Source organism: Arabidopsis thaliana, chromosome 4 (assembly GCF_000001735.4).
Source record: "Arabidopsis thaliana chromosome 4, partial sequence".
Classification (NCBI taxonomy): Eukaryota; Viridiplantae; Streptophyta; class Magnoliopsida; order Brassicales; family Brassicaceae; genus Arabidopsis; species Arabidopsis thaliana.
The window spans coordinates 14,440,808-14,466,118 of NC_003075.7; the positions used below are offsets into that span (position 1 = coordinate 14,440,808).

The 25,311-nt window shown below is 36.5% G+C and overlaps 7 protein-coding genes across 10 annotated transcripts; 5 read left to right on the top strand and 2 right to left on the bottom strand.

The window, feature by feature from the left end:
- The first annotated feature begins 3,745 nt into the window (after positions 1–3,745).
- Positions 3,746–6,430, top strand: DER1 (DERLIN-1). Of its 2 annotated transcripts, NM_119078.5 has the most exons (7): positions 3,746–4,146; positions 4,744–4,879; positions 4,986–5,059; positions 5,147–5,240; positions 5,490–5,618; positions 5,701–5,861; positions 5,956–6,430. In NM_119078.5, exons 1-7 carry the CDS (start codon positions 4,130–4,132, stop codon positions 6,143–6,145), a joined length of 801 nt encoding a protein of 266 aa, NP_194662.2. In that variant the 5' UTR covers positions 3,746–4,129; the 3' UTR covers positions 6,146–6,430. The 2 variants fall into 2 exon arrangements, with proteins under 2 accessions (NP_194662.2, NP_001328427.1); NM_001341965.1 differs by having other exon boundaries at positions 3,854–4,146; positions 5,701–6,315.
- A 100-nt stretch (positions 6,431–6,530) lies between these two features.
- PRF4 (profilin 4) lies at positions 6,531–7,891 on the top strand. Its single transcript, NM_119079.4, has 3 exons — positions 6,531–7,042; positions 7,303–7,440; positions 7,526–7,891. The coding sequence occupies exons 1-3, from the start codon at positions 6,911–6,913 to the stop codon at positions 7,658–7,660; spliced, it is 405 nt and encodes a 134-aa protein (NP_194663.1). The 5' UTR covers positions 6,531–6,910; the 3' UTR covers positions 7,661–7,891.
- A 1,189-nt stretch (positions 7,892–9,080) lies between these two features.
- Positions 9,081–10,587, top strand: PFN2 (profilin 2). The gene is made up of 3 exons (NM_119080.4): positions 9,081–9,450; positions 9,929–10,066; positions 10,178–10,587. The coding sequence occupies exons 1-3, from the start codon at positions 9,328–9,330 to the stop codon at positions 10,310–10,312; spliced, it is 396 nt and encodes a 131-aa protein (NP_194664.1). The 5' UTR covers positions 9,081–9,327; the 3' UTR covers positions 10,313–10,587.
- On the bottom strand, positions 10,544–13,175 carry AT4G29360 (O-Glycosyl hydrolases family 17 protein). Of its 2 annotated transcripts, none has more exons than NM_179225.4 (5): positions 12,823–13,175; positions 11,721–12,557; positions 11,136–11,645; positions 11,002–11,044; positions 10,544–10,911 (listed from the first exon to the last, which is right to left on the bottom strand). In NM_179225.4, the coding sequence occupies exons 1-5, from the start codon at positions 12,878–12,880 to the stop codon at positions 10,755–10,757; spliced, it is 1,605 nt and encodes a 534-aa protein (NP_849556.1). In that variant the 5' UTR covers positions 12,881–13,175; the 3' UTR covers positions 10,544–10,754. The 2 variants fall into 2 exon arrangements, with proteins under 2 accessions (NP_849556.1, NP_001320085.1); NM_001341966.1 differs by having other exon boundaries at positions 10,573–10,911; positions 12,793–13,159.
- Positions 13,176–14,794: 1,619 nt separating this feature from the next.
- On the top strand, positions 14,795–16,045 carry AT4G29370 (Galactose oxidase/kelch repeat superfamily protein; the record flags this gene model as incomplete). The annotated part of the gene is made up of 1 exon (NM_119082.2): positions 14,795–16,045. One exon carries the CDS (start codon positions 14,795–14,797, stop codon positions 15,929–15,931), a length of 1,137 nt encoding a protein of 378 aa, NP_194666.1. The 3' UTR covers positions 15,932–16,045.
- Positions 16,046–17,840: 1,795 nt separating this feature from the next.
- VPS15 (protein kinase family protein / WD-40 repeat family protein) lies at positions 17,841–24,877 on the top strand. 2 transcript variants are annotated; one of them, NM_119083.3, is made up of 11 exons: positions 17,841–18,287; positions 18,417–18,539; positions 18,617–18,662; positions 18,741–18,901; positions 19,152–19,231; positions 19,384–19,489; positions 19,680–19,856; positions 19,934–22,933; positions 23,166–23,407; positions 23,506–23,605; positions 23,709–24,877. In NM_119083.3, exons 1-11 carry the CDS (start codon positions 18,015–18,017, stop codon positions 23,883–23,885), a joined length of 4,485 nt encoding a protein of 1,494 aa, NP_194667.1. In that variant the 5' UTR covers positions 17,841–18,014; the 3' UTR covers positions 23,886–24,877. The 2 variants fall into 2 exon arrangements, with proteins under 2 accessions (NP_194667.1, NP_001329182.1); NM_001341967.1 differs by lacking the exons at positions 17,841–18,287; positions 18,417–18,539; positions 18,617–18,662; positions 18,741–18,901 and having other exon boundaries at positions 19,100–19,231; positions 23,709–24,853.
- AT4G29390 (Ribosomal protein S30 family protein) lies at positions 24,049–25,222 on the bottom strand. The gene is made up of 3 exons (NM_119084.3): positions 25,092–25,222; positions 24,831–24,968; positions 24,049–24,451 (listed from the first exon to the last, which is right to left on the bottom strand). Exons 1-3 carry the CDS (start codon positions 25,093–25,095, stop codon positions 24,405–24,407), a joined length of 189 nt encoding a protein of 62 aa, NP_194668.1. The 5' UTR covers positions 25,096–25,222; the 3' UTR covers positions 24,049–24,404.
- Between the last annotated feature and the right edge of the window lie 89 nt (positions 25,223–25,311).

A 25,311-nucleotide genomic window follows, 5' to 3' on the forward strand; every position in this document is an offset into this window, starting at 1 on the left:
TAGATAGTCAGACTAGTTTTCAATCTTTGAGTCTCTCTGGTCCGAAAGAATTATAGACATAGGTCCAAAACTATAGTACTAGGCGCAAAACTTTTTGGAAAACTAAAATAACACAAAGGAGCACACGTTCAGCATGAACATGATGTTAGAGAGACCGACCATGAAATGTGTTGGCTTACTCCCAAAGCAAAAGAAAAACTTTAGATTGAAACTAATTAATGAAAATTTGTGTTTAGATGGTTAAATATACAGACTAACCAAGAATAAACTCCAATCCCGTGTAATTGTTAAAACAATATGATGTAAGTATATAGTATCACAATAATAATTGCAATTATATATAGGCATGCAAGACTCATTCATACCATATGATTGATTCTTGTACAATACAATAGCTCACTGGAAAACCAAAAGAGAAAACGTTTTAACTGAAATCAGTGCTAAAACAGCAAGTTCACGTACATATCCACATAGTTGACTTTTATTTTTATAATAGAAACCTTTTCACTTTCTTTTGGTTTAAGGATAAACGAACTTGTATATGAAGCTTCTTTTAATGAGGTGAAGGAATTTATTAGCGGAGGAAAAAAAAATCATTACTACTTAATACTTATCAACCAAAAAAAGAGAGAACAAGTCGATATTTGTGTTTAACTGTAATTATATGTCTTGTCTACGATGTTGGTCATGGTCGAAATGAATTGTTACCAAACATGAACACTATATATCTCATATTTGACATTGCGTAATTCATTTGACGACCCTAGAGTTTATGATTACTCTAGGTAATTTCAATAAACTTATGGTATTTCGATAGTTAATATATTATGTTGTTCGATAATGGGTCCTCCCATTAAAGAGGAGACTTGGTTATTAAAAATTAGTGATTTGGTTCTTTCCGTATTACGGCCACATGCATGTAATATGCTACGAAATCCTTTATACATTAATTGACGACAAAAATTATAAAGAAAAATAGACATATAAGCTCGAGTAAATTTATGGTAATTCGCATTTCATATAGAATTTTACATTTTATTCCGCTGTTTGGTTAGAGTAATTAGGACTTATGTACCAATTTAGAAGGTCTATATGTTACGTTCCATACTAATATTGTAGGTGATAAAATGCACTTACCTCTCTTGATGTTCATAAGTTATAGGACAATAAAAGCCTTTTGGTAAAGAAAAGAGAGAGAGATACTATTATTGAATGGATTATTGCAAAACTTTAGTACCCTAATTGATTTAAGGAACGTACTATTTGCTTCACTGAAAATGATTCATTGCCATCCATAATATTCTTTTGATATCTTCTGCTCTAACTTGGATATATGTTAGCCAAAAACAATAAAAACATCTCGATCACGTGCAAAGATCTTGAAATAGATATGTCTCTCTATTTTTTAATGTCTATGAAAGGACGTAACAAGTTTCTCTTCTATTTCGCATTTGGTAATACATTAATGTTTTAAGAAGACATTTGCCCAAGTTGCTAATTTTTTCTTTTTTTCCTGATGAATATTCAATGCATCTATGGCTTTGACAAAAAAAGAGATAAAAAATGAAGGAAACAAAATAACCAATGCATGTAAGTAATAATACTCTTCTCGCAAATGAAAACAAAACCTCGAACAATCAATTTACTAGCTATGCGCTAGGGCCAAGCTACTATACTAGGCACTAGGTCCGATTTATTCAGAATCAGTTTTGATATGGATATTGGTCGGATTCGTTCAACCCACTGATTCCAATTTGGTTTTGAAAAACAATGTTCGGCCATTTGCATCCAGAGTTATTTAAATCACGAAAAATATAGTTTGCTATTTATCATATACATACGGAATTTGCATGTTAACACTATTGATCAACTAGATTTTTCTAATGTTATATTTTTTTTGGTGGGGAAGTATTGAACTTACCTTACCACTCTTTTTCGATTCAAATACTAAGAATCACATTTATCAGTTGTGAGTTTAGCTAAATATGTGGGTGGTTTTAAATTTGTGAGTATTAAATTTGTCATTTCTATCACAAAACAATGGGAGAAAAAAACGAAAAACTAGTTTCCCGACATTAAACATGCGAATTACTGAAACATGGATAGGTCCACCATTTTTGCCATTTGACAAGCTCGGTCTCTTGTTTTCCTTGTTCATAAATGATTTTAGTTTGTTTGCTTTTTTAAACGCATCTTTCTATCACTTTTTTCTTTTGGTTGCAAATATGTCGTTTTCTCTCCTCCCTCCTTTTCCGGGATTTAACTTATCACAATGTAATGAAATTTGCATGTTCCTCTCTCGCCATTGGCAAGTTCCATTGCGATGTCTCTATCGATAGGTCAAACAATCCAAAAGAACCAAAACCTTTTTTCTTTTCTTTTCCACTCACATTTAATCTAGGGACCCTTTAATCTTATTCATTTTCTCAACGATAATGTAAAAAAGTATAGTTAGTAAACTGTTAACTGTGTAGATTATACATGTTTTTTAATCAATCATATAATTAGAAGGGGTATTTAGCCGTCCAAAAGCTGTTTTCGCGTGACTATGCATGAAACCCACTTACGTAGCCTCCAACGTAACGACCAATAAAAAGCTCTAACTTAGGAACATTACAACGAACTAATATTTAATAAGTTATATAAGGTCATGAAATGAAATCTTATAACGTATCTAACAACTCACATGATCTATACCATGTCACATTTTTTATCAAACATATGTTAACCACCTAAGCACTAACACTACTCTTTGATCAAACTTATATTTCGCATATACTCCAAAAGAAACCAAGTGGCATATTGGCATATCTCGTAATGTGGTGCCAAAAATGCTTATCAACTTAATTATAGTTCAGATATTGTCTCCGTATCGTATCTTAATATTTGTATTCAACAATAGGTATTATGTTGTATTAGCTAGGTGTGATTTGTAACGAGAAGAGATATCTCGTTCTATTGTGAGGTAAAAATAAAATAAAGCAGTACAAGAACATAACGGTATAAACGGTTTTTACTGTTAAAAAACTTGTAATTGTTTATGTACCAACCCTATTGATTGTGTTTAAGAAATTATTTTTAAATCTTGAGATTCTTATTCAAATATAAACATTGAAGATCGATATTGCTCAATATCACAATAATCTTTCTAAGTTATGAAAAGAACGTCTACTACTATTTGTTTAAAACTACATAGGACAACATCAAATCAGTTTTGAAATTCATTGTAAAATTCTTTTAATACTAAAATTGTTTACAGTTAATGAGAAATTACAATATTATTTTTAGCAGATTATAATTAGAAAATACATTATTATTATTGATCAATTTACCTTGCAGTTCCACGCAAAACCAACAAAATAACAAATAACAAAGCATTGTGTGGAATGACGTAAGGATGAGTCAGCAGACAAGGAGTGAGATCGAATCGGGTCAAGATTATCTGGTTGGGACCCGTCACATGCACATGGACCCTCTCCCGTACCTAATCCAGGTTAAATAATCTTGATTTTCTGTTTAATTACCTTAAAAACACATTATTATTGAAACTAATAATAAATCTCGGATCTTTGGTTCCGACCATACTTGCGAAAGATCATTGCTTTAATGCTAATGTTTCTCTAATTTTGATATTCCTTGAGATTAGATTCCCTTTGCATTGTCTTTTCTTGTTAATTTGTTAGGGTTCATATTCTTACATTATTTTTTTTGGCAAAGAAAAAAACATTTATAAACATATCTAATTCGAGCCTGATCTATTAATGGGTCAAATAAAAGCCTCTTTGGCCCAATTCAATAAACTGGCCAACTGGGGATCATCATAGAGACAGACTACTAGAGAGTAGAGACGCATCAGAAAGAAGAGAAATTGATCCCACAAGTTTAAACACGATTACAAATTAAAACGTGCCACGTATTCAAGACGGTGAATTAACACGACGTGGCAAGGTATGATTGGATAACTTACGCAGCTGCCTAACAAAAACAAGTGATTTGAGTTTTCAGATGATTAGAAGGAAAAAAAATTCTGGAACTTTCGAGCTTCTGTTTTGCGGTGCTCTCAAAGCTTATATCGGATCTCGAATCTTGAATCGGACTCAGAACCTCGGATCTTCGAAAATCGACGAACATGTCTTCTCCTGGCGAGTGAGTTCCGTTCCCCTCTATTGAAACTTTGCTTCGATTCGATTTTGATCGAGAGATTCTTAGCTTGGTCTTCGTACCCAGGATTTTGAGTCCTTAGGTTAATAATTTTCATGATTCGTTTAGCTTGTATAGGGGTTTTTGAAGCATTCAACTGTTGATTCTTCTCAATTCGAGCGTAATTTTGCAACACCAAGCGAGTTCTGTGAACTTGAGCTAACGCTATTTTTAGTATATAGTTATCAATTTGCATTGTCATCATTTGATATTTTGGTGATTTGAGATGTAAAGAAACATCTTTTATGCCATGGAAGTTAGTACAAGTCAACTGGTAGTTAGTTCTTGAAATATGGAATCTCATAGTGTCTTGAAGCAAAACTGTTCTCGTTTGCTGTATCATAGTTACAAGGCTACTTTGATTCTCCTAGCTACGATAGTCTAAAATATCTCTGCGTAGGCTTGTCTCTTGTGGTAAAGTTTTATGCTTTAGCTGATCTTGATGACATTTCCTGATTAGAAATTTATAGATGGATGGAATATGTATGATTTTGATTGTTTATCTGTCAAATTGTTTCTTAGATCGCTTGTTATTGATTGCAGATTCTATAACTCACTTCCACCTATAACCAAGGCTTATGGTACGTTGTGCTTTTTCACTACAGTAGCCACGCAGCTTGGCTTAGTTGCTCCCGTTCACATTGCTTTAATTCCTGAACTTGTACTTAAGCAGTTCCAGGTATATGATTTATTCTTTTTTATGATTTTCCTTTCTTTCTCACAAATCTCTGTCATCCTAAGTTCCTAATTCATTCTGCAATTTTTGATCTATTTGGTGTTTGTAGATCTGGAGGCTGATAACAAACTTGTTTTTCCTCGGTGGTTTCTCTATCAATTTTGGAATACGTCTTTTGATGATGTGAGCATACTATTTTCACATATATAGATGAACAAAGCTAATTTCGATTTTTATTATCTTAACATACTCTTTTAAATGATTGTGCAGAGCAAGATATGGAGTTCAACTCGAGAAAGGGCCATTTGAAAGGCGGACAGCAGACTTTTTGTGGATGATGATCTTTGGATCCTTCACTCTATTGGTATGTAAAGCCTCCCCTGTATTCTATTCTTACTGATCATTGTTATTGGTTCTTTGAGAACCCCAGTACTAGTATGTGGTATGCCACAAAGTAGATAATCGCTGGTACATAATATCCCAAAGCTGAGAAGATCAGAAGCTCTCAAAGAATTGAATCAGGGTTGCATTTTATTAAAGCGAGACAAAATTTTGGAAGGTATTCATACTAGTAAATCCGTGTGTTAAAACAGTTACCTTGTTCAAATTTCAGGTATTATCAGTCATACCATTTTTCTGGACACCGTTTCTTGGTGTTTCACTTGTGTTCATGCTTCTTTATCTCTGGAGCCGAGAATTTCCAAATGCCAACATCAGCCTATACGGTCTTGTCACTCTTAAGGTATTGAAAGTGTTTCTTTTGTAATCAAATCCACTCCTTGGTATATATAATGTTAATGGTGAAAGTTGGAATTACTCCACAGGCTTTCTACCTCCCATGGGCAATGCTAGCACTTGATGTTATCTTCGGTTCTCCGATCATGCCAGATCTTCTTGGCATCATAGCTGGACATCTATACTACTTCCTAACAGTCCTTCATCCTCTTGCTACCGGAAAAAACTACCTGAAAACCCCAAAATGGGTGTATCCTTTATTCAAATTCTCGATTATTTCCAGATGATTGTTTCTCTCGCTTCTCAGTTTTTGTTTTGCTGTTGTACCTTGACATTCTCAACAGTAATAAAATCGTAGCAAGATGGCGAATTGGAGCTCCAGTTGCAAGTGTTCGACAAGCAGGTGGTGTAGGAGCAGCAGGACCCGGAGCTGGAGGAGGAGTAGGAGGAGGAGGAGCTTATTCAAGCGCTCGTGCCCCACCCGAGAGTTCAAACACAGCATTCAGAGGTCGATCATATCGTCTCACCGACTGAAATAGAAATCTTCTCGAGTTTCTTTGTTTTCATCATATCAAATCTTTTTCAAACAATGCCACTAACTAATCCCAGGTAGCTTTGTGTTTTCGAACAGTACAGTTTTTGAATATATGACTCTGTAGGAAGAATCTTTGAGGTTTTAATACAATGTTCTTTTCAAAATGTGGTTCATGTTTCTATGTTTTTGTTTTTGTCTAGCAATCATCTCCTTACTAAATTGAATTCGATAAACTATAGCCACTATGAATATAATCAAATGAAATTTGTGACATAAGAATTTGGACGTAACGAGTTTGAATATCTATCTAGATAAGTTATTAAATTCGTGACCAAAGAGTTTGGTCGTAACAAGTTTGAATTTTTTAGGACATAATATTATTATTGGCTAACAAGATTACGACTAACGAGTAAATAATCATTCCTTCGGTCCTTCCTCTAAAATGCCGTTGGTGATCGTTTATAAATAGGGGAAATAGGAAAAGGGAAGAAAGTAGACGTGGCAAATAGCGAAACAATGATTGAGCTATAACAAAGGCGAAACTTGAGCGGCACTAATTGAAAATCACTCCTTGTTTTTTTGAAGAAAAAGTAAGATGTAGGGCTGAGAATTCGTCTATGTGATCCAACGGTTTTAAAATGATCCTTGTTCCTTCCTCTCCTATTTATCTGAAGGACGAAGTCCCCACGCTGCACATAACCGGGGCACTTAACGTATAGATCATAAACAAAGAAGAAGAAAAAAAATAAGAAAAGAAGAAGAAGATGTCGTGGCAAACTTACGTTGATGAGCATTTGATGTGTGATGTTGGCGATGGTCAAGGACACCACCTTACTGCTGCCGCTATCGTTGGTCATGACGGTAGCGTTTGGGCTCAGAGCGCCAACTTCCCTCAGGTATTTGATTTCATTGCGTCTGATCTCAATGTGATTTAGATCCTGATAGTGTTGCTATCCGATATGATATGTGTTTTTACAATGTGATTTAGATCATGCATCATGTTTTGATTAGATTCTATCAATGTTTGTCATGGGATATATATATAGTGTATTTTGTGTGTGTGTGTTTCTTTTTATATGTTTTGCATAGATTTGAAAACAAATGATGCATGTTGTCTCATGGTAATCGACTAATCGTGATTTGGTCTTTCATATAGTTCAAGGGACAGGAGTTCAGTGATATTATGAAAGATTTCGACGAACCGGGTCACTTGGCACCCACGGGATTATTCATGGCAGGAGCAAAGTACATGGTGATCCAAGGTGAGCCCGGGGCTGTAATCCGTGGCAAGAAGGTAACCTAATCAGTAGCTTCATGATCAGATATGCAAATACCATGTTGAAGAGGGTTCTAATTCAATATATGCTTCTTTCAATTAGGGAGCAGGAGGCATAACGATAAAGAAAACAGGACAGTCATGTGTGTTTGGGATCTATGAAGAGCCAGTGACACCAGGACAGTGCAACATGGTCGTCGAGAGGTTGGGTGATTACCTCCTCGAACAGGGTCTCTAGAATCTTCTTACAATGTTCCACCACCTACATTTTTTTATAAGGCCATTGTTTCTCCTATTTTTTTCCTTTGGGTGATTTGCATCTCTTTCTCTAATTGATATTATAAGTTTTGGGCTAATGGACCTTCCTGGTTTCTCCCCATAGCAAACTTTTAAGAAAGCTGAAGCCTAAAAGGCTTTTACTCTCTTTGCCTTGGTTTCTTATTTATATGCATGTTTTAGTTGTTTTCTCTTTGCTTTTTTGTCAATTGCATTCTGTCTACTACACTAAATATTAACGTATTGATTGAGAAAATTGCATTATCATAATCTATAGAAAATTGTATGTAGTGTAGTAGAGACATTAATCTCACAATACTAAAAACACTTTCAAAATTTACACGAGCATTTAACACATACATCAACACTCATTATTTACAACAGAAGAAAAAACTGATACGCAACGCAATCTTTCCTAGTGATTTCATTCGTAAGAAAGAAAAAATGAACATGAGAAAGAAAAATGGCAACAGGCAGAATTCATTCATCAACTTTAATCTTTAATAGGAAAGTAATAATAGTACAATTATGTCGGAAAATCATTCCCATCCCATCTGTCTTTATTATGTGCTAATCTAACAGCTCATCGAGAAATCGAATCTCAGTCTTTTTTCCCTATTATTACATTATCACTTAGATATAAGGAAATTTTTGTTATCTCACAATATTCACTTTGAATCAATACGATGCACATATAACAAATTAACAATAGCAAGTGATTGTTTCTCTTCAATAACTCAAAAACATTTTTTTTTTTTTTGGAATAGAAAAAGGTTTATTAACCATCTTTCTAAATTTTGGGTAATTAAGAAACATTTATTGACAATGACATTAGGAAAAGAGAACATTAATTGTAAAGGGTGGACCTAAATAATTGGAATATTTTGGTGTATGGCACACAATGCAAGAGCATATCCACCCTGTAAACAAATTATGGCCATACTTCGATCTCTTTTCTTTGATTTTGGAAATTAAATTCTCTAGTATTGTTTTTTTTAGAAAAGAAAAAAAAACTTTTGTATTGTTTATTTATGTAAACTTCATTTGTTCCAATAAAATCTAAAACGTTTTCACATTTGGTTTGACAATTTTATTTACACAAATTTTCAATATACTTTTAGCGTTAGATCAAATTATACCATGCAAGAATTATATGCATTTTCTATATGATCTTGTTTAAAAATAAAAACTGTAGAAATAATGTAAAACCCGAGAAATGAAATTGTTAATAGATTAAAAAAATCATTTCTTTTAACCGGATGCAAATTTTAATCATTTTAAAAATATTTTCTTTTGATTATCATTTTAAAATTATTTATCGACTTTCACACAAAACATTTTGAATTTCATTTGTATCTACTTTTTTTTTTTTTTTGGTATTTCTTTTAGCTGTCTTTATCAAATTCAGTAAATAAATAAAATATGTATTTTAATGGAATTTTTTGCAGTAGAAATTAAAAAAGAGTTTTTTTTTATTGGAAGGCTAAATCGTGTTATTAATAATTTAAGCTCAAAGGTTGTCCAAGTCTACAAACCAAAAGCACGCTACAGAAGAAGAGGAAGAAGAAGAAGAAGCAGAGACAACAAGAAGAAGAAGAAACAGTCTCATCTCGCCGGAGAAGAAGAAAGATGTCGTGGCAATCATACGTCGATGACCATCTCATGTGCGAGGTCGAAGGCAACCACCTCACACACGCCGCCATCTTCGGCCAAGACGGCAGTGTCTGGGCTCAGAGCTCAGCTTTCCCTCAGGTTTTTCTTCCTTCTTCTTCGCGTTTCTTCCGATCCTCTGTCTCAAATAAGTTCATCGATCTGATTCAATCGTCTGATTTAGGTTTATTCCTTGTGATCCGATCTGAGGAAACTTGGATCTGGTTTTGATTTGCTAGCTTCTGACTTGTTCTCTCTGACAATCTGATTTTCTCAGTGATTGATTGGAGTTTGATTCTGAGATTTTCATGGTTTCAGTAGTCAAATCTTGTCTATAGGTGTTTTGCTTGGCACAGAATCTTATCTCCTTTCAATTCATCAAATGATAAAACTTTTCACCAAATTCTTCAAAATTTGGTATTTTACTTGAATTTGAGATCTTAGGGTCATTGCATATGAATTGTCACCTCTGCTCAGTATTGTATAAACCATGTAAAGGATCTGTTGTATTGGTAGTAGTATCATTGCTCAGTCGGTTGAAGCTAATTGCCTACTTTGTTGTTCTTGTTCATGTATTTAGTTGAAGCCTGCAGAGATAGCAGGAATCAACAAAGACTTTGAAGAAGCCGGACATCTTGCCCCAACCGGGCTATTCCTTGGCGGTGAGAAGTACATGGTTGTCCAAGGTGAGGCTGGAGCCGTCATCCGAGGGAAAAAGGTAACATTTTTCATTCGAGAAGACTCTTTTTTTGTGGTTTTGATTGAGATAATGAATCAAAGGATCAGTCTTTTAGATCAGCAAGTTAAAGTCCATGCTTACTTCTTGCAGGGACCTGGTGGAGTCACTATCAAGAAGACTACTCAAGCTCTAGTCTTTGGTATCTATGATGAACCGATGACCGGAGGGCAATGCAACTTGGTCGTGGAGAGGCTCGGCGATTACCTTATCGAGTCTGGTCTCTAAGTTCACTCAAAGTGCTTCAAACAAATTTCATTTTTCGGGTTCTTTCTTCACTAGAGAAGCACCCTTCTGCCATGTATTGTGATTTGATTGTTGTTGTGCATCAAACAAAGTTATTATACTCTTAAAAAGAACAAAGAAACAATCATATTTGTTATGGTTTTGATCCTCTCCTATGATGGCTCTTATGTTTTTCTCTTGTACTGTATTTCGTAATGTATAATTACGCTTTGGAATAAAAATTTGAGTTTGTGATCATTTGTTCTCGATCAGCTCATAAAAATTTTCTAGGTTCAGTCACAAATACATCACCAAGCTTGACATTTCGGTTACGTGGTGAAAGAAATTACCAAGTTCAACAGTTGGGCTAAATTCTAGTTTAAGTTCGCTCACTACTCAAAACTTCATACAAAAGAAGGCGACAGTGCATTCATGTACACACTTGTCACCAAATACTCGAACAAACTACAAAACACGGCAACAAAACAGAGACTGCAACCACCATTTGTCTGAATGCTTCATTGGTTGACGAAGGCGAAGCCAAGGGGGAATCAATGGCAGTTATGTTTCCAGTGATATTACCCGCCATTGTTCTGTTGAATCTGCAAAAGTAACAACAACAACATCAGCAAGTAAGATTCGTTTTTCCAGTTCGATAGATTCAAGATTGAGTAATCAGAGAGAGAAGTCACCCGTCGGTAGCCGGAGCAATCATGTACAAACAGTTACCATAACCTGCAATTTCGAGAGCTCAAATGAGACTACTATGGCTTCACATTACTCTTAATGGATGTGTTTTGGAAAGTGTATGTATACAAATACTTACTTGGATCCTTGTCAACTTCAACGCTGGCTCCATTAAAGCTGCAATCTATGCTGCTTGCTCCGCTCTGTTGGTAATAAGTGTTGAATGCATAAGATGCGTGTGAGAGAACAGTATCTGGTTCAAAGCAAGGTTGGTCTGGTTGAACAGCTGAACAATCAACATTTCCAGGACCACAAGCCCAGTCCAATGCAGTCTGCAGTTCCGTTACCGAAGCTTGTGAAGAAGCAATACACCATTTCTTGGTTCCTCCTCCTCCTCCTCCTCCGATGGTTACTGTCGAGTTACCGTTGATAATTGGACTTGAACTTGGACTTGGACTGGTACCTGTGGTTGAATTTGTTGGAGAAACAGGCGTAGTGTTTTCCCCAGTGAAGTCTAAAGCGTAAACATTAGTTCCGTTCGCGTAGAACATTCCCCAGTTTCTCTCGGATTCTATCCCAGGCTTCCGGTTCTCATTGAACAACGAGAATAAGTACACATCTATCTCTTCTCCAGGCTTTGCAGGAGTACCTAACCAATAGAAAACAAATCAGTTCATAAAATGCTTCCATCTATCTTTGTATCTAATGATCATAAAAAGATTACCTGGATCACCAATGACATGGCGGATGAGGTTGGTATTGTAAGCCAGAGCGTTCTCAGGAGTTGCAGCTGTCTCTTTAGGCGAGCCTTTACTCGGCCACCCGGACTCAGTGACCATAACCTTAACGGTCTTAAAGCTCATAGCAGTCAAAGCGAAATAGATAGCGTCAAGCTGAGCATCAAACATGTTGGAGTAAAGCAAACCCGTGGCAGGATCAACAACCTGCGAAGATGACTCGAATAGAGCATACTCCAACGGAACTTTTTCAGTGGAATCTCTGTAAGCATAATACGGATACAGGTCTATCATAAAGGGAGACTCATTCTCAACCAAGAACTCAAGCATTGGTTTCAAGAACGCTGAATGCTTCTTGCTGAAAGAAGCTGACGAAGGCGGGAAGGAGCGTGACAAGATAGCAAGGGAATGTGAGCTCGAGATCTTGATCTTTTTATCCAAACCAGACTTCTTAAGAGCTGTGTGAATGTTTCGCATCGCAGGTAAGACTAGACCAGTGGCATTGTCTGGTGCTTCAGTTACTTCAAGACCAACTGAAATCGAAGTGATTTTGGTAGATGGATAATAAGGAAGGATGTTGTTGCTAAGCCAAGTATCTACATTGGATTGAAACTGAGCAAATGCAAGTAGATCAGCGTTAGGGACACCAATCATAAGCTCGATTCCAGTGTTTGCAAAAGCTTTAAGAACATCAATGTTGGCGTCATAGATTCGAACAAATTTGATGTTGAGATGTTGGATTAGCTCAGAGACTCTGTTAGGACTTGGAAGATTATCAGCATTTCTTCCATAACATATCCCAATCTTGCTAGCCATACCAAAATCTGCAACAAATCCACAAAACAAGTCTCAAAAATGGCTGCTTTTGAATCTCAAATGTCGATTCCAAACACCTAAAAGTAGTTCAAAGCTAACAGATTCGAGATTTTCAGACAAGAACTACTACAGTGAAACAGAGATTAACCCAGGACAAAAAGTAAAGCATCGAACTTTAACATCAAGAAGACAAATTTAAGAGATAGTGAAACATAGAAGAGAGAATCAAAGGTAAATGCAGACCCAAAAGAGGATTTGAGTGTAAAGACATACTCAAAAAGGCAAGAATGGAGACAAAAATCCAGAAGACTAGATTCAGTCTTTGACCCATTTTTCTTTCCTCTGTCTTTCTCAAGCTTTAAACTTCACTCAAGTGTTTATTCTACACCCTTGAACCCAGAAATGAAACGTCTCACTCTCAAGAACACTTAAGTAGGAAGCACCGACTTTTTAAGTGACGCAAGAGAGATTTAGAGATAGAGAGAAGTCACTGGAGGTGAACGTTGTGTGCTTTCTATATCAGAGTTCGGATTCCAGCTGAAAATATAAAATTGAGTTTGTAGAAACGTCTCGATTCCGTGAATTAAGCGAGCATGTTTGCTCTCTCTCTTTGACTGTTGTAGTAGATTTTACTGCTTCGAGAACAAAAAAAAAAAAAAAAAAAAACTTTTTTAGATTTATAATAATAAAAAATAATATTAAAAAGATAAATGGGTTCGAGTGCAAAGAGTACTACAGTACAGACAGACCACAGTGGTCTGCTTTTTTTTTTTTTTTTTTTTTTTAACGGTCCAATCTCCACTCAATGCAATTTTTGTATTTACCAAAGTAATTGCAATTTCTTACATTTGATTTTTTACCATTTGAAAATGTAAATCCAGTATGTTGTTTTGGAATTTTAGAGTGCACAAGCATAAGTTGTTTTTGGGTCTGGCTACTAGTTTTATCAGATTTTAAGCAGTGTCATAAGTAGTTGATGAGAACATGTGGAACATTATAAAGGCTTACTTAAAATCAAGATGATCTATTGCTTGGAACAATGATAATAAGAGTTTGAGCCTAATAAGGGTATAATTCAAACGATGTATCTAATATGGATTTGATCATGGCAATGAAGGTACTGTATACAAAATTTTATTAAAGATGATAATGTCGTACCAAGTTAATTTCTTGATTTGAGTGGGCGTGGGCCAATTGGGTTTCTTCTCCTATTTTTCTTTGGGCATTAACCCATTAACTACAGTGAATCTTTTTTTGAAAAACAACGGTGAATTTCTTCTCGATTCTCTTAACATTTTGACTTCAAAAATTTAGAAAGAATATTTCTATTTTACTTTTTTTTATTCAAAAAGAATATTTCTCCCCAAATCTACACTACACGATCTCAAAATTCTAAGAATATTTCTGCTTAGAATTGCCTGAGCACCAATCTCCCCAATGGTTATGTGGAACCCCAAAGCCAGAGCGGGAACAACAATTTTTTATGCCGAGATTTCCTTAGAAACAAGATGCAATGGAAGTGAGGTTTAGGGTAAGGCTGAGTGGTGGTCTGATGCTATGGTTACACAATACGAGTCATATCAATTCCAGCATTGTATAAGTCTTTCGGTTTGATGACTCTCTCTTATTTAGTCTCTTGGAGATTGAATGTCCCTTTTTTTTTTTTAATATTTTGAAATAGAAATTTTACGAAGATATCATACAAAAATATGATTGAGTTAAATTATCAACAATAGTTAATTAGAACGATAAAACACTAGAAGTAAATTTTGACCATGCTTTTATCTGGAAAGCATTGTTTCAATGAAATTCAAAGGTTTGTGTAGCTTTTTTATCTTTGGTTCAATCTCCACTGGTCACAGTTTTATTGTAAGGTTTTGATATATATAGTCTTGCTTTTGTATTAATCAAATTTAATATTAAAAATAAAGGCAGCTAGAATTGAGCTATTAGTAAACCTCTTGTGATCAAAAGAAAGAAGATTTGAAAGAGAAAACCGTCCGCAAGTTAGATCCACGCGCGACTCTAGCGCGTGGAATATAGCTATTAGTTTGCCTATCTATTGTACATATCTTGAGAAATAAAATTTAGATTATAGTAAGATATCTCTTTTCCAATGGAAACTTGATAAATTTTCCCTTTGATTTTTCTTTTGACTACATTACTATCTTTCTTTACATCAGGGAGAAGGATTTCTATATATTTGAACCCCATTTCATGATTTTTGTCTCCATCACCACCAAAGATGATCCCCAAAGAAGAAGTTGAGCGGCCGCAGAAAAAAACGAAGCTTCCGTCGTTACCATGTGAGACGTCGTTGTTCTTGCAACTTCCCGACGAGATCCTGGTGAACTGCTTGGCACGTCTCTCTAAATCGTCTTACCGTTCACTCTCCCTCGTCTGCAAAACCTTTCGTTCTCTCCTCCACTCTCAACCCCTCTACTCCGCGCGATATCAACTCGGAACCACGGAGATCTGCTGCCTTTATCTCTGTCTACGGTTTGTTACCGCTACGGAACCAGTCTCACGCTGGTTTACTCTCAGTAGGAGAAGTGGAAGTGTTTTGGTTCCTTCTGATCATTCTCTCCCATATTCAAATTCAACCGTAACGATGGGTTCGAAAATATATGGTGAACATATGGGTGACGCTTTTGGTCCGTCTTCAGCTATATGGATATATGACTGTTTTACTCGCTCGTGGGGCGATGTCCCCAACATGAAGATGAAGAGGGAAAACGCCTCCGCATGTGTTTTGGATGACAAGATTTATGTAATGGGAGGATGTGACTCTGGGGGCATCAATTGGTTCGAAATGTTCGATGTAAAGACTCAGTGTTGGAGACCTCTACCGGCGAATCCTGACGTTAAGGTGATGACGGAAGATAATGTTCGAAAAATCGATGTGGTGGGAGGAAAGATTTACGTAAAGACTGGGGCTGAGTTTATGGATTGGATTTATGATGTGAAGCGAGGTAAGTGGAGTGCTGCAGATGAGTATATGAGTTTACTATGGTCGAACTCTTGGTGCGTGATAGAGAATGTGATGTATTGTTACTCTTGCTCTAGATATAGGTGGTATGATTTAGAGGCTAGAATGTGGAGAGAAGTGAAAGGTTTGAAATATTTGAAAAGATACAGTAGTGCTAGTAATGATAATCGTAATCGTATGGTTGAATTAGTTAACTTTGGTGGGAAACTTGCTATTCTTTGGGATAGGTTCGAGCGGCCTGGTCGTAGTGAGAACAAGAATATTTGGTGTGCGATGGTTGCGCTCAACAGAGACTTTGAAGGTGAAATTTGGGGGACGGTTGAGTGGCTTAATGTTGTTCTTACAGTCCCCAAGTCATATAATTTCTTGCGTCCTATAGCCGTTTCGGTTTGATGATCTCTTAGTCACCTTGTAGAGTCATCCTTTTGCTTTTACCAAACTTAAATGCTTTGTCTTGTGTTTGTTGTGAGTCTTTTTTTCTTTTTTCTTTCTACAATTTGTTGTGAGTCTGTAAAATCCTAAATGAATTCATCTGATTTCTAGACTTTGTATTGTTTCAATTTGCATTCTGCATTATGACCATCTCCTATCGTTTTGTTGGTTTAATTCTGGTTACAGTAAACACTAAGTCCTTGTGAGGCAAATCTCTTTGTTCTTTCTAGGTCTTCATCTAAATAATGCCAGTAGAAGAATTTGAGTACCTTTTGATTTCACTTTAAAGTGAAGTGAGATTCTCCTAAACTTAATATATTATTTTATATATGCCTTGGTGAGATTTACATTCAAGATTAGATGGTTTAACATTTCAGTGTTCCACTTTAATATGCTTTTCCTCTCTTCCTCTGTTTCTAAGAAGAAAGAGTCATCTCGTATTCGGTCAAGTTCAAAACCCTTTAGTGGCTACAAACATTTGCTATATTGTACGTATGGTTAAGACTTAAGATAAAATGGATAATGGTTTGTGTTGTTTCGATATGTAGAGAATAGTTGTTACTTGTCACCGGCTCATAAAATATTTAGTTTTCCGGCCGACTAATCCCGGACTTTCCAGTAGACTCTTGATTTAGGTTTAGCTAATCATATTTTTTCATCTTTTTGTGGAGAGTGGAAATGTGCAGAGCAAATTCGTCAGTTATACACTTTTGTCATTATGAAATTCGCCAAAATGGTATAACACAAGTGAGACAAATTGAGTAATTTCGTAAGCTTTTACGTTTTATGTGTTCTGTTTAATAGATCATATACGATTATTATATATATCACTAGTTCGTTAGATATCTTTTTTTTTTTTTTTAATCAAATTTTTGAAAGTAGTTTGGGATTCACCGTTCAAGAATAATTGAAACTTTGGAAAATTAAAGATTTACTAGATTTTCACCCGCGGTATACCGCGAGGACAAATTATATTTTAAAGTTAGTATATATAAAAGTTTGTAATTTGTAACAATCTATGTAACTATCTATAAATATTTTTATTTTATAGTTTAGAATTGTTATTAAGTAACGTCCTGTCAAACCCGTCCCGCCAACCCGTCCCGTAAAAAAAACTCATTTATTTTATTAATGTTGATCTTATTTATCATATGTTTATGAATCATTATCTAAATATTTTGTAATTTTGTAGTAATTAAATGCTATCAAATATTTCTGCGGTTTGATGATTATAATTGAATTGTAATAGTCATGTAGAAAAACAATAATAATGATAATTTTGTAGTAATTAAATGATATTAAATATTTTGAAAGTTTTATTTTAATAACCAATCGTGTAGTTAATGTAGAGAGATTTTAGGAAGATTGTTAAATGTCAAATATTTAATTCGAAGATTTTTTTTCTAATTATCAAAAACAAATATTAAAATCCAGTGACAACCATTGTAAATAAGTCCCAACTACAAGATTTATTTCACAAAATGGCTGCAAAAATGTATATATAGACATTTGTAAAGAATGTGCATAATTACAGTTATAACCTTAAACGATGCACATCCTTTATAAAATTTACTTAACTTTGTTTTATTATATAGTTCTAAATTACTAAATAAGATTTCATTTGGAAATAACTTACAATTTTCTAGTAAAGTTCCCAATTTAAAAAAAATAAATAGAAAAAGTGAAAAAGAAGATTTTTTTTGTTTGTGGAAAAAAAGTTCAGATTTTTTTTGAAATAAATACAAAAGTCGTAAATCTAACAAATTAATATTTTTATACATGTTAGGAATAATAATTTTTGTAATGTAATGTTAAACTAAACTAATTAAGAAATTTGTTTAGAAACGTGTCGAATTGGGGTTAAACTCATCCAAACTATAAAACAATTCCGAGGAAGTCCAAAACACGTATCTTTTTCCTCCGTCGCCGGAGACGATTCTCTTTATCACCGGAATAATCAGATTCCATGTTCGAATTCAGCTGAGTATTATAAGTTATAACCCCAATCGAAGGACAAAGAATTTTAATTTTTAAAAAGTCTTCGATGGGAAACAAAATCGCTCGTACGACACAAGTCTCGGCGACGGAGTACTATCTCCACGACTTGCCGTCTTCATACAATCTGGTCTTAAAAGAGGTTTTAGGTCGAGGAAGATTCCTAAAGTCGATTCAATGTAAGCACGATGAAGGATTGGTTGTTGTTAAGGTTTACTTCAAGCGTGGTGACTCGATCGATCTCAGAGAGTATGAGCGTCGTCTCGTTAAGATCAAAGATGTGTTTTTGTCTCTAGAACATCCTCACGTTTGGCCTTTTCAGGTTTTAATTCGATTTCTCTGTATTTGGATTGTGGTTTAGTGATTCATCGTTTGGATAAAGGAATGATTTTGCAGCTTCTGGTGCTAGATTAGTGTCGTTGAAACTCTCTGGTTCTGTTCATGTTTGTAGTTTTGGCAAGAGACTGATAAAGCAGCGTATCTAGTGAGGCAATACTTTTACAGTAATCTACATGATCGCTTGAGTACGAGGCCTTTCCTCAGTCTTGTAGAGAAGAAGTGGTTGGCGTTTCAGGTTTTTTTTTTCTTGGTCTTGTAACCATTCTATTTGAGGCACAATTTTTTTTTTTTTTGACTGTGTTTGTTCTGCAGTTGCTTCTTGCTGTGAAGCAATGTCATGAGAAGGATATATGTCATGGTAAGCTTTAATAGTCTGAGAGGGATGATCATCGTGATGGTGCATTAAGTTGATTCGTTTGAATTTGCATCCTTTTAGGTGATATCAAGTGCGAGAACGTATTGTTGACTTCCTGGAACTGGCTTTACCTTGCTGATTTTGCATCCTTCAAACCTACATACATTCCTTATGATGATCCTTCAGACTTCTCGTTCTTCTTTGACACAAGGGGACAAAGACTTTGTTATCTGGCTCCAGAGGTACTATAGAACCATTATCAGAATTTATTTCTTTTGTTTGATCGTCCTAGATCTGTCAAATTGTTCTATTGCACTTCTGCAGAGGATATTATCCCTTTGTTTGTGGTGCACCAAATAGAACTCTATCCGTATCACTTACAAAGATGTGGTGGCAAAGAACCATCAACAACAAAGCACCCTTGCTAATTGGTCATGTGTCTGTTTAGTTTTTAGTTTATTCAAGTTTAAACAGTTTGTTGCTTAATTACAGAGATTCTATGAGCATGGAGGTGAGACACAAGTAGCACAAGATGCTCCATTAAAGCCCTCCATGGATATATTTGCTGTGGGGTGAGCTCATATACCATCTCTTTTTGTATCACTCTATATGTTCAATGCTCCTAATGGTTCAAGCACACATACCTTTTCAAAATGGAAAAACATTTTCACCTTAAGTATTAGAGTTTTTATCATATTGTAATAGTTTTATCTTAATGCTTCAGGTGTGTGATAGCCGAACTTTTTCTTGAGGGTCAGCCACTATTTGAACTGGCGCAGCTTCTCGCTTATCGTAGAGGGCAACATGATCCTAGCCAACACCTTGAAAAGGTATTTCCTATTACGATCTTTTCGCATCGATTCTCTTGATGTTCATATAACATTCTTTTCACCTTCCATCTGAGTGGTACATGGGACTTGTGGCTTCTGTGGTTCTGAGTTGGATTTTTTTTTTTGGCTGACTCTTCTACCTTTATTTCTACTCATCTTTGCTGTTCTTTTAACTTTTTGTTGGATTCAGATTCCTGATCCGGGAATTCGCAAGATGATTCTTCATATGATTCAGTTAGAACCCGAAGCACGCCTATCTGCTGAAGACTACCTGCAAAATTATGTGGGAGTTGTTTTCCCAAACTACTTCTCACCATTTCTGCACACTTTATATTGTTGTTGGAATCCACTTCCTTCAGACATGAGGGTAACCATCACATTTTCTGTAAACTCTCTACATTCCGCATCAACTTGTTTGATATAGTTTTGCTTCATTTCGTTTAGGTAGCAACTTGCCAGGGGATATTTCAAGAAATACTTAAAAAGATGATGGAAAATAAGTCAGGTGATGAGATCGGCGTTGATTCTCCTGTAACTTCAAATCCAATGAACGCAAGCACAGTACAGGAAACTTTTGCAAATCACAAATTGAACTCATCTAAGGATTTGATAAGGAATACTGTGAACTCTAAGGATGAGATCTTTTACTCTATTTCTGATGCACTCAAGAAAAATCGCCATCCTTTCTTGAAAAAGATAACAATGGACGATTTGGGTACACTGATGTCTCTCTATGATAGCCGTTCTGACACTTATGGCACGCCTTTTCTACCGGTAGAGGGTAACATGAGATGTGAGGGAATGGTTCTGATTGCATCTATGCTCTGTTCTTGTATCCGCAATATCAAGTTGCCTCATTTGAGGAGGGAAGCTATACTTCTATTGAGATCTTGCTCTTTGTATATTGATGATGATGATCGCTTACAGCGTGTACTTCCATACGTCGTTGCCTTGCTTTCTGATCCAACAGCAATCGTGCGGTGCGCTGCCATGGAAACTTTGTGTGACATTCTGCCGCTTGTCCGAGATTTTCCTCCTAGTGATGCAAAGATTTTCCCAGAGTACATATTTCCGATGCTCTCCATGCTTCCTGAAGATACGGAAGAGAGTGTGAGGATATGCTATGCCAGCAATATTGCAAAACTCGCTCTTACTGCTTATGGATTCTTGATACATTCTTTCCAGTTGAGCGATGTAGGGGTTCTTAATGAATTGAATTCCCAGCAGATCTCCACTACACCTGCTAGTGAGACCCCTAGTCATTTGCAAAAGGCAAATGGCAATGCGCAGCTTCAACAGCTTAGAAAAACTATAGCTGAAGTTGTTCAAGAGCTTGTTATGGGTCCAAAACAAACTCCAAATGTTAGAAGAGCACTCCTTCAGGACATAGGGGAGCTCTGCTTTTTCTTTGGTCAGAGGCAGAGTAATGACTTTCTACTACCGATCCTCCCTGCCTTTCTAAACGACAGAGATGAGCAGCTAAGATCTGTATTCTTTGAGAAGATTGTTTATGTATGCTTTTTTGTTGGCCAGAGAAGTGTGGAGGAGTATCTATTGCCTTATATCGATCAAGCTTTGAGTGATCAGACGGAGGCTGTTATTGTCAATGCATTGGAGTGCTTATCCACATTATGCAAGAGTAGTTTCTTGCGGAAGAGAGCTCTCCTCCAAATGATAGAGTGTGTTTATCCTTTGTTGTGCTATCCATCTCAATGGGTAAGGAGGGCAGTTGTCACTTTCATTGCCGCAAGTAGTGAATGCTTAGGTGCAGTCGACTCTTATGCTTTTATTGCCCCAGTAATACGCTCTTATCTTAGTAGACTGCCTGCGTCAATTGCTTCTGAGGAAGGTCTACTTTCATGTTTGAAGCCCCCTGTCACAAGGGAGGTAGTTTATCGTATCTTTGAAAAAACCAGGAACCCAGAATTCATGGCGAAACAGCGAAAGATGTGGTATAGTTCTTCACCTCAGTCCAAAGATTGGGAATCTGTTGATTTGTTTGACAAAGATGCTGGGGAGTTGAATTCAGTAGAATGCAGGGCCGAACAGAAGCAAAGTGTGGAAGGAAAAAAACAGATTAAGAGTGCATCAAAGCAACCAGAAGTTCAAGGAAAGTATGCAGAAAAGGATGCTAAATTAAGAATCCCGAGAAACCCAAGACCTAATGCTTCTAACACTGTTGAGCTACGTGATCCCGTGTATCCAGAGAAGTTACAGTTCTCTGGGTTTATGGCACCATATGTATCTGGTGCGAATAGCTTTATTGAACCAGAGAACATACCTCTCTATTCGTTTAGCATGGACAAACGAGCAGCTACAAATCCTCCTGTGGCTTCTGAGTCTTCATTGCAGATGAACTCTCTGGGAATGGGTTCATTGTCTGTGCCATGGATGGATTCCATGAGTAAATCATTTAACTTGGCTAGTTCGGTCCCAGTGCCTAAGCTGATTTCTGGGTCATTCCATGTCGGTACCAATCCTAAACAATTTTACAGAGTGGTACATGAGCCAGAAAGCAGAGAAAATGATCAAATCTCCTCAGCCATCAGTAAATTTCAAGACCTCGGAGTATCAAGCTCCTCAAAAAGTGCTTCTGTAACTTCAGAAGATGCTTCTTCTCCAGCGGATCTTGTAGGAGAGCCATCTCTGTCAAGGACATCGGTTCCGGATTCAGGGTGGAAGCCTCGTGGAGTATTAGTTGCTCATCTACAAGAGCATCGCTCTGCGGTCAATGACATTGCCACTTCAAGCGATCATAGCTTTTTTGTTAGTGCATCAGATGATTCCACAGTGAAGGTGTGGGACTCTAGAAAACTGGAAAAGGACATCTCTTTTAGGTCAAGGCTAACATATCATCTCGAGGGAAGCAGAGGGATGTGCACAACAATGCTTCGGAATTCAACGCAAGTTGTAGTTGGAGCCTCTGATGGTGTGATACATATGTTTTCAATTGACCATATCTCCAGAGGCTTGGGGAACGTAGTGGAGAAGTATTCAGGCATTGTTGATATTAAAAAGAAAGATGTTAAAGAAGGCGCTCTAGTTTCTCTCTTGAATTATACTGCTGATAGCCTTTCTGGTCCGATGGTAATGTATAGTACCCAAAACTGCGGAATCCACCTTTGGGATACAAGGTCAGATTTAGATGCATGGACACTGAAAGCAAATCCTGAAGAAGGATATGTGTCTTCATTGGTTACAAGTCCTTGTGGGAATTGGTTTGTCTCTGGGTCTTCAAGGGGAGTGCTTACTCTTTGGGATTTGAGATTTCGTGTTCCTGTAAATTCGTGGCAATACCCCATCATATGTCCCATAGAGAAGATGTGCCTCTGCTTTCTTCCTCCAAGCGTCTCAGTGTCCACCACTATGAAACCTTTAATTTATGTTGCTGCCGGTTGCAACGAAGTTTCACTCTGGAATGCAGAGGGAGGTAGCTGTCACCAGGTAATGTTGTTCTACCATTCTAATGCACCTTGACTTCGGATATTGAACCTTCTCGAGTTATGACTTATGGTTTTTCTGTTAGGGTTACAAGTTTGAATATGGATGTTAGTTTAATAGTGATGGGAGGCTCACTGTGAATTAGTCCATGAAAAAAAACTGTTTTGATAGATTAGACCATTCTTGGATACTGATTAGGACTTGTAATTGAGCTGATTCTGTTGGGATTCTGTAGGTATTGAGAGTAGCCAATTATGAAAATGAGACGGATGTTTCCGAGTTTCAATGGAAGTTACCAAGCAATAAGGTAAATCCGAAGCCGAATCATCGTCAGAACATGAGCTCCAAGTACAGAATCGAAGAGTTGAACGAGCCTCCTCCTCGTCTTCCTGGTATCCGCTCTTTGCTCCCTTTACCTGGAGGTGACTTGTTAACAGGTGGTACTGACTTGAAGATTCGGCGTTGGGATTACTCCAGGTCCTAAATCTAAATTATTTAACTTGTGTTTGACAATCAAACGTTTCGTCACACCTCTTGACGCAATTCATGTTTTTTGTGTTTTGGGACTACCACAGCCCTGAGAGAAGTTATTGTATATGCGGTCCGAGTTTGAAAGGAGTCGGAAATGATGATTTCTATGAACTAAAAACCAACACGGGCGTGCAATTTGTTCAGGTCTGTTGATCAAATATATCTCTGATCTTCGCATAACGATATCTTGCAGTCGTGTAAGCTTATAATGATATTTATGATGAAATTGTGTTTGTATTTTCCGCAGGAGACAAAGAGACGGCCTCTGGCTACTAAACTGACGGCAAAGGCGGTACTTGCGGCTGCTGCGACAGACACAGCGGGTTGTCATCGTGACTCAGTTCAGTCTCTGGCATCTGTGAAGCTGAACCAGAGACTGTTGATATCAAGCAGCAGAGATGGAGCCATAAAGGTCTGGAAGTAAAGAAACCCTGACGGTCTTTCGTGTACAGTGTTATAGTGTTTATTTTATTTTACCTTGTCATTGTACCATCAAATGCTAAAAGAAATTTTTTAGCCTTGTATCCTTTTTACTCGATAAACTTCCTTGTACAGATTTTTCCATTGTAGTAAAAACCTTTGATTCTGATCGTTCAAAAGCATATACTTATAAAAAGGTATCATCATATTACATCATTTTTGTATCTATGTAAACACATTGCAGTACAATTCTAAGTTTCTAACTCTGAAATGTCAATCCGTTGAGGAACATGTACTTGGCTCGAGAGTAAACAGTGATTGTAGAATGCTATCAAGGTTGCAAATAACATATGTCGAAAAAAGTATGGTCAAAAGTCAATTCGATGGAGAAATGAACAAGAGAATTACATCGTCTATAGAAAAACCAAATAAGCAAATATCGATAACAAAGCGGATATTGCAGAATTCATACTAACGAGAAAGTAAAACTTCAAGCTTCATGAAGTGTGATCATCATCATCATCTACTTCTCAGAAGAGTTGGGTCCTCTCTTCTTGCCAAATCCAACAACTGAAAAATAACAAATAAAGAGGGAAATATACTTGAGAACCAGTCTACTATGTAGATAAGCAAAGAGACTAATAGCAAAATTGAAGGAATAATCAAATTCTGAGATCTCTCAAGAAGAAAGAATCTAAACAAAACAATCATAACAAATGAATGAAGTAGACAGATTCAGCAAAAGTTTCACAAAATCATAACAAGAATTGATACTCTAACAAAGGCACGATACAAAACTTAGCATTTCTTCTACAGTATGAGCTGATATCTGAAGTTACTAAAACTTGGCTACTTTCATTCAAAGCCTAAGAACACTAGCTCAACTAAACAACTCAAATCAGAGATCTTAACTAAATCTCAAGTTAACAAATGAAACGGAATATATTACCGGCGGTTACGAAACGGCGATTGTGTTGCAACCTTTTGTGAGCACGGCCACGTGGCTTCTTCTTCTTATCCTGCTTTGCCACTTTCGGTGTCTGACCTCTCACCTTACCGGCACGAGCCAAGGAACCGTGTACCTTACCTGATGATTCCAAAGCAAATCAAAGACAATAAAAAGCATTAACGACAGCAACAAAGAATGAGATTGGTAAATTCTAAAATTGAATACGGATTCATATGGAATCAAACGTTAAAGAGGAATTACCCATGATTGTTTACGAGGATTCTTCTGACGACGGAATCGGCGCTCTCTCCGGTTATAGTGTACGGCAACGCTTTTAACTCTTCTCAGAGATTAGGGTTTTCTATGACTGATATTTAAGTGATGAAGACGATCTGTACTGATACGGCCCATTAGTGGTTTCTTAATGGGCCTATATTGTTATCATTTGGAAGCCTGTGCAACGAAATTTAGATTCCTAGTT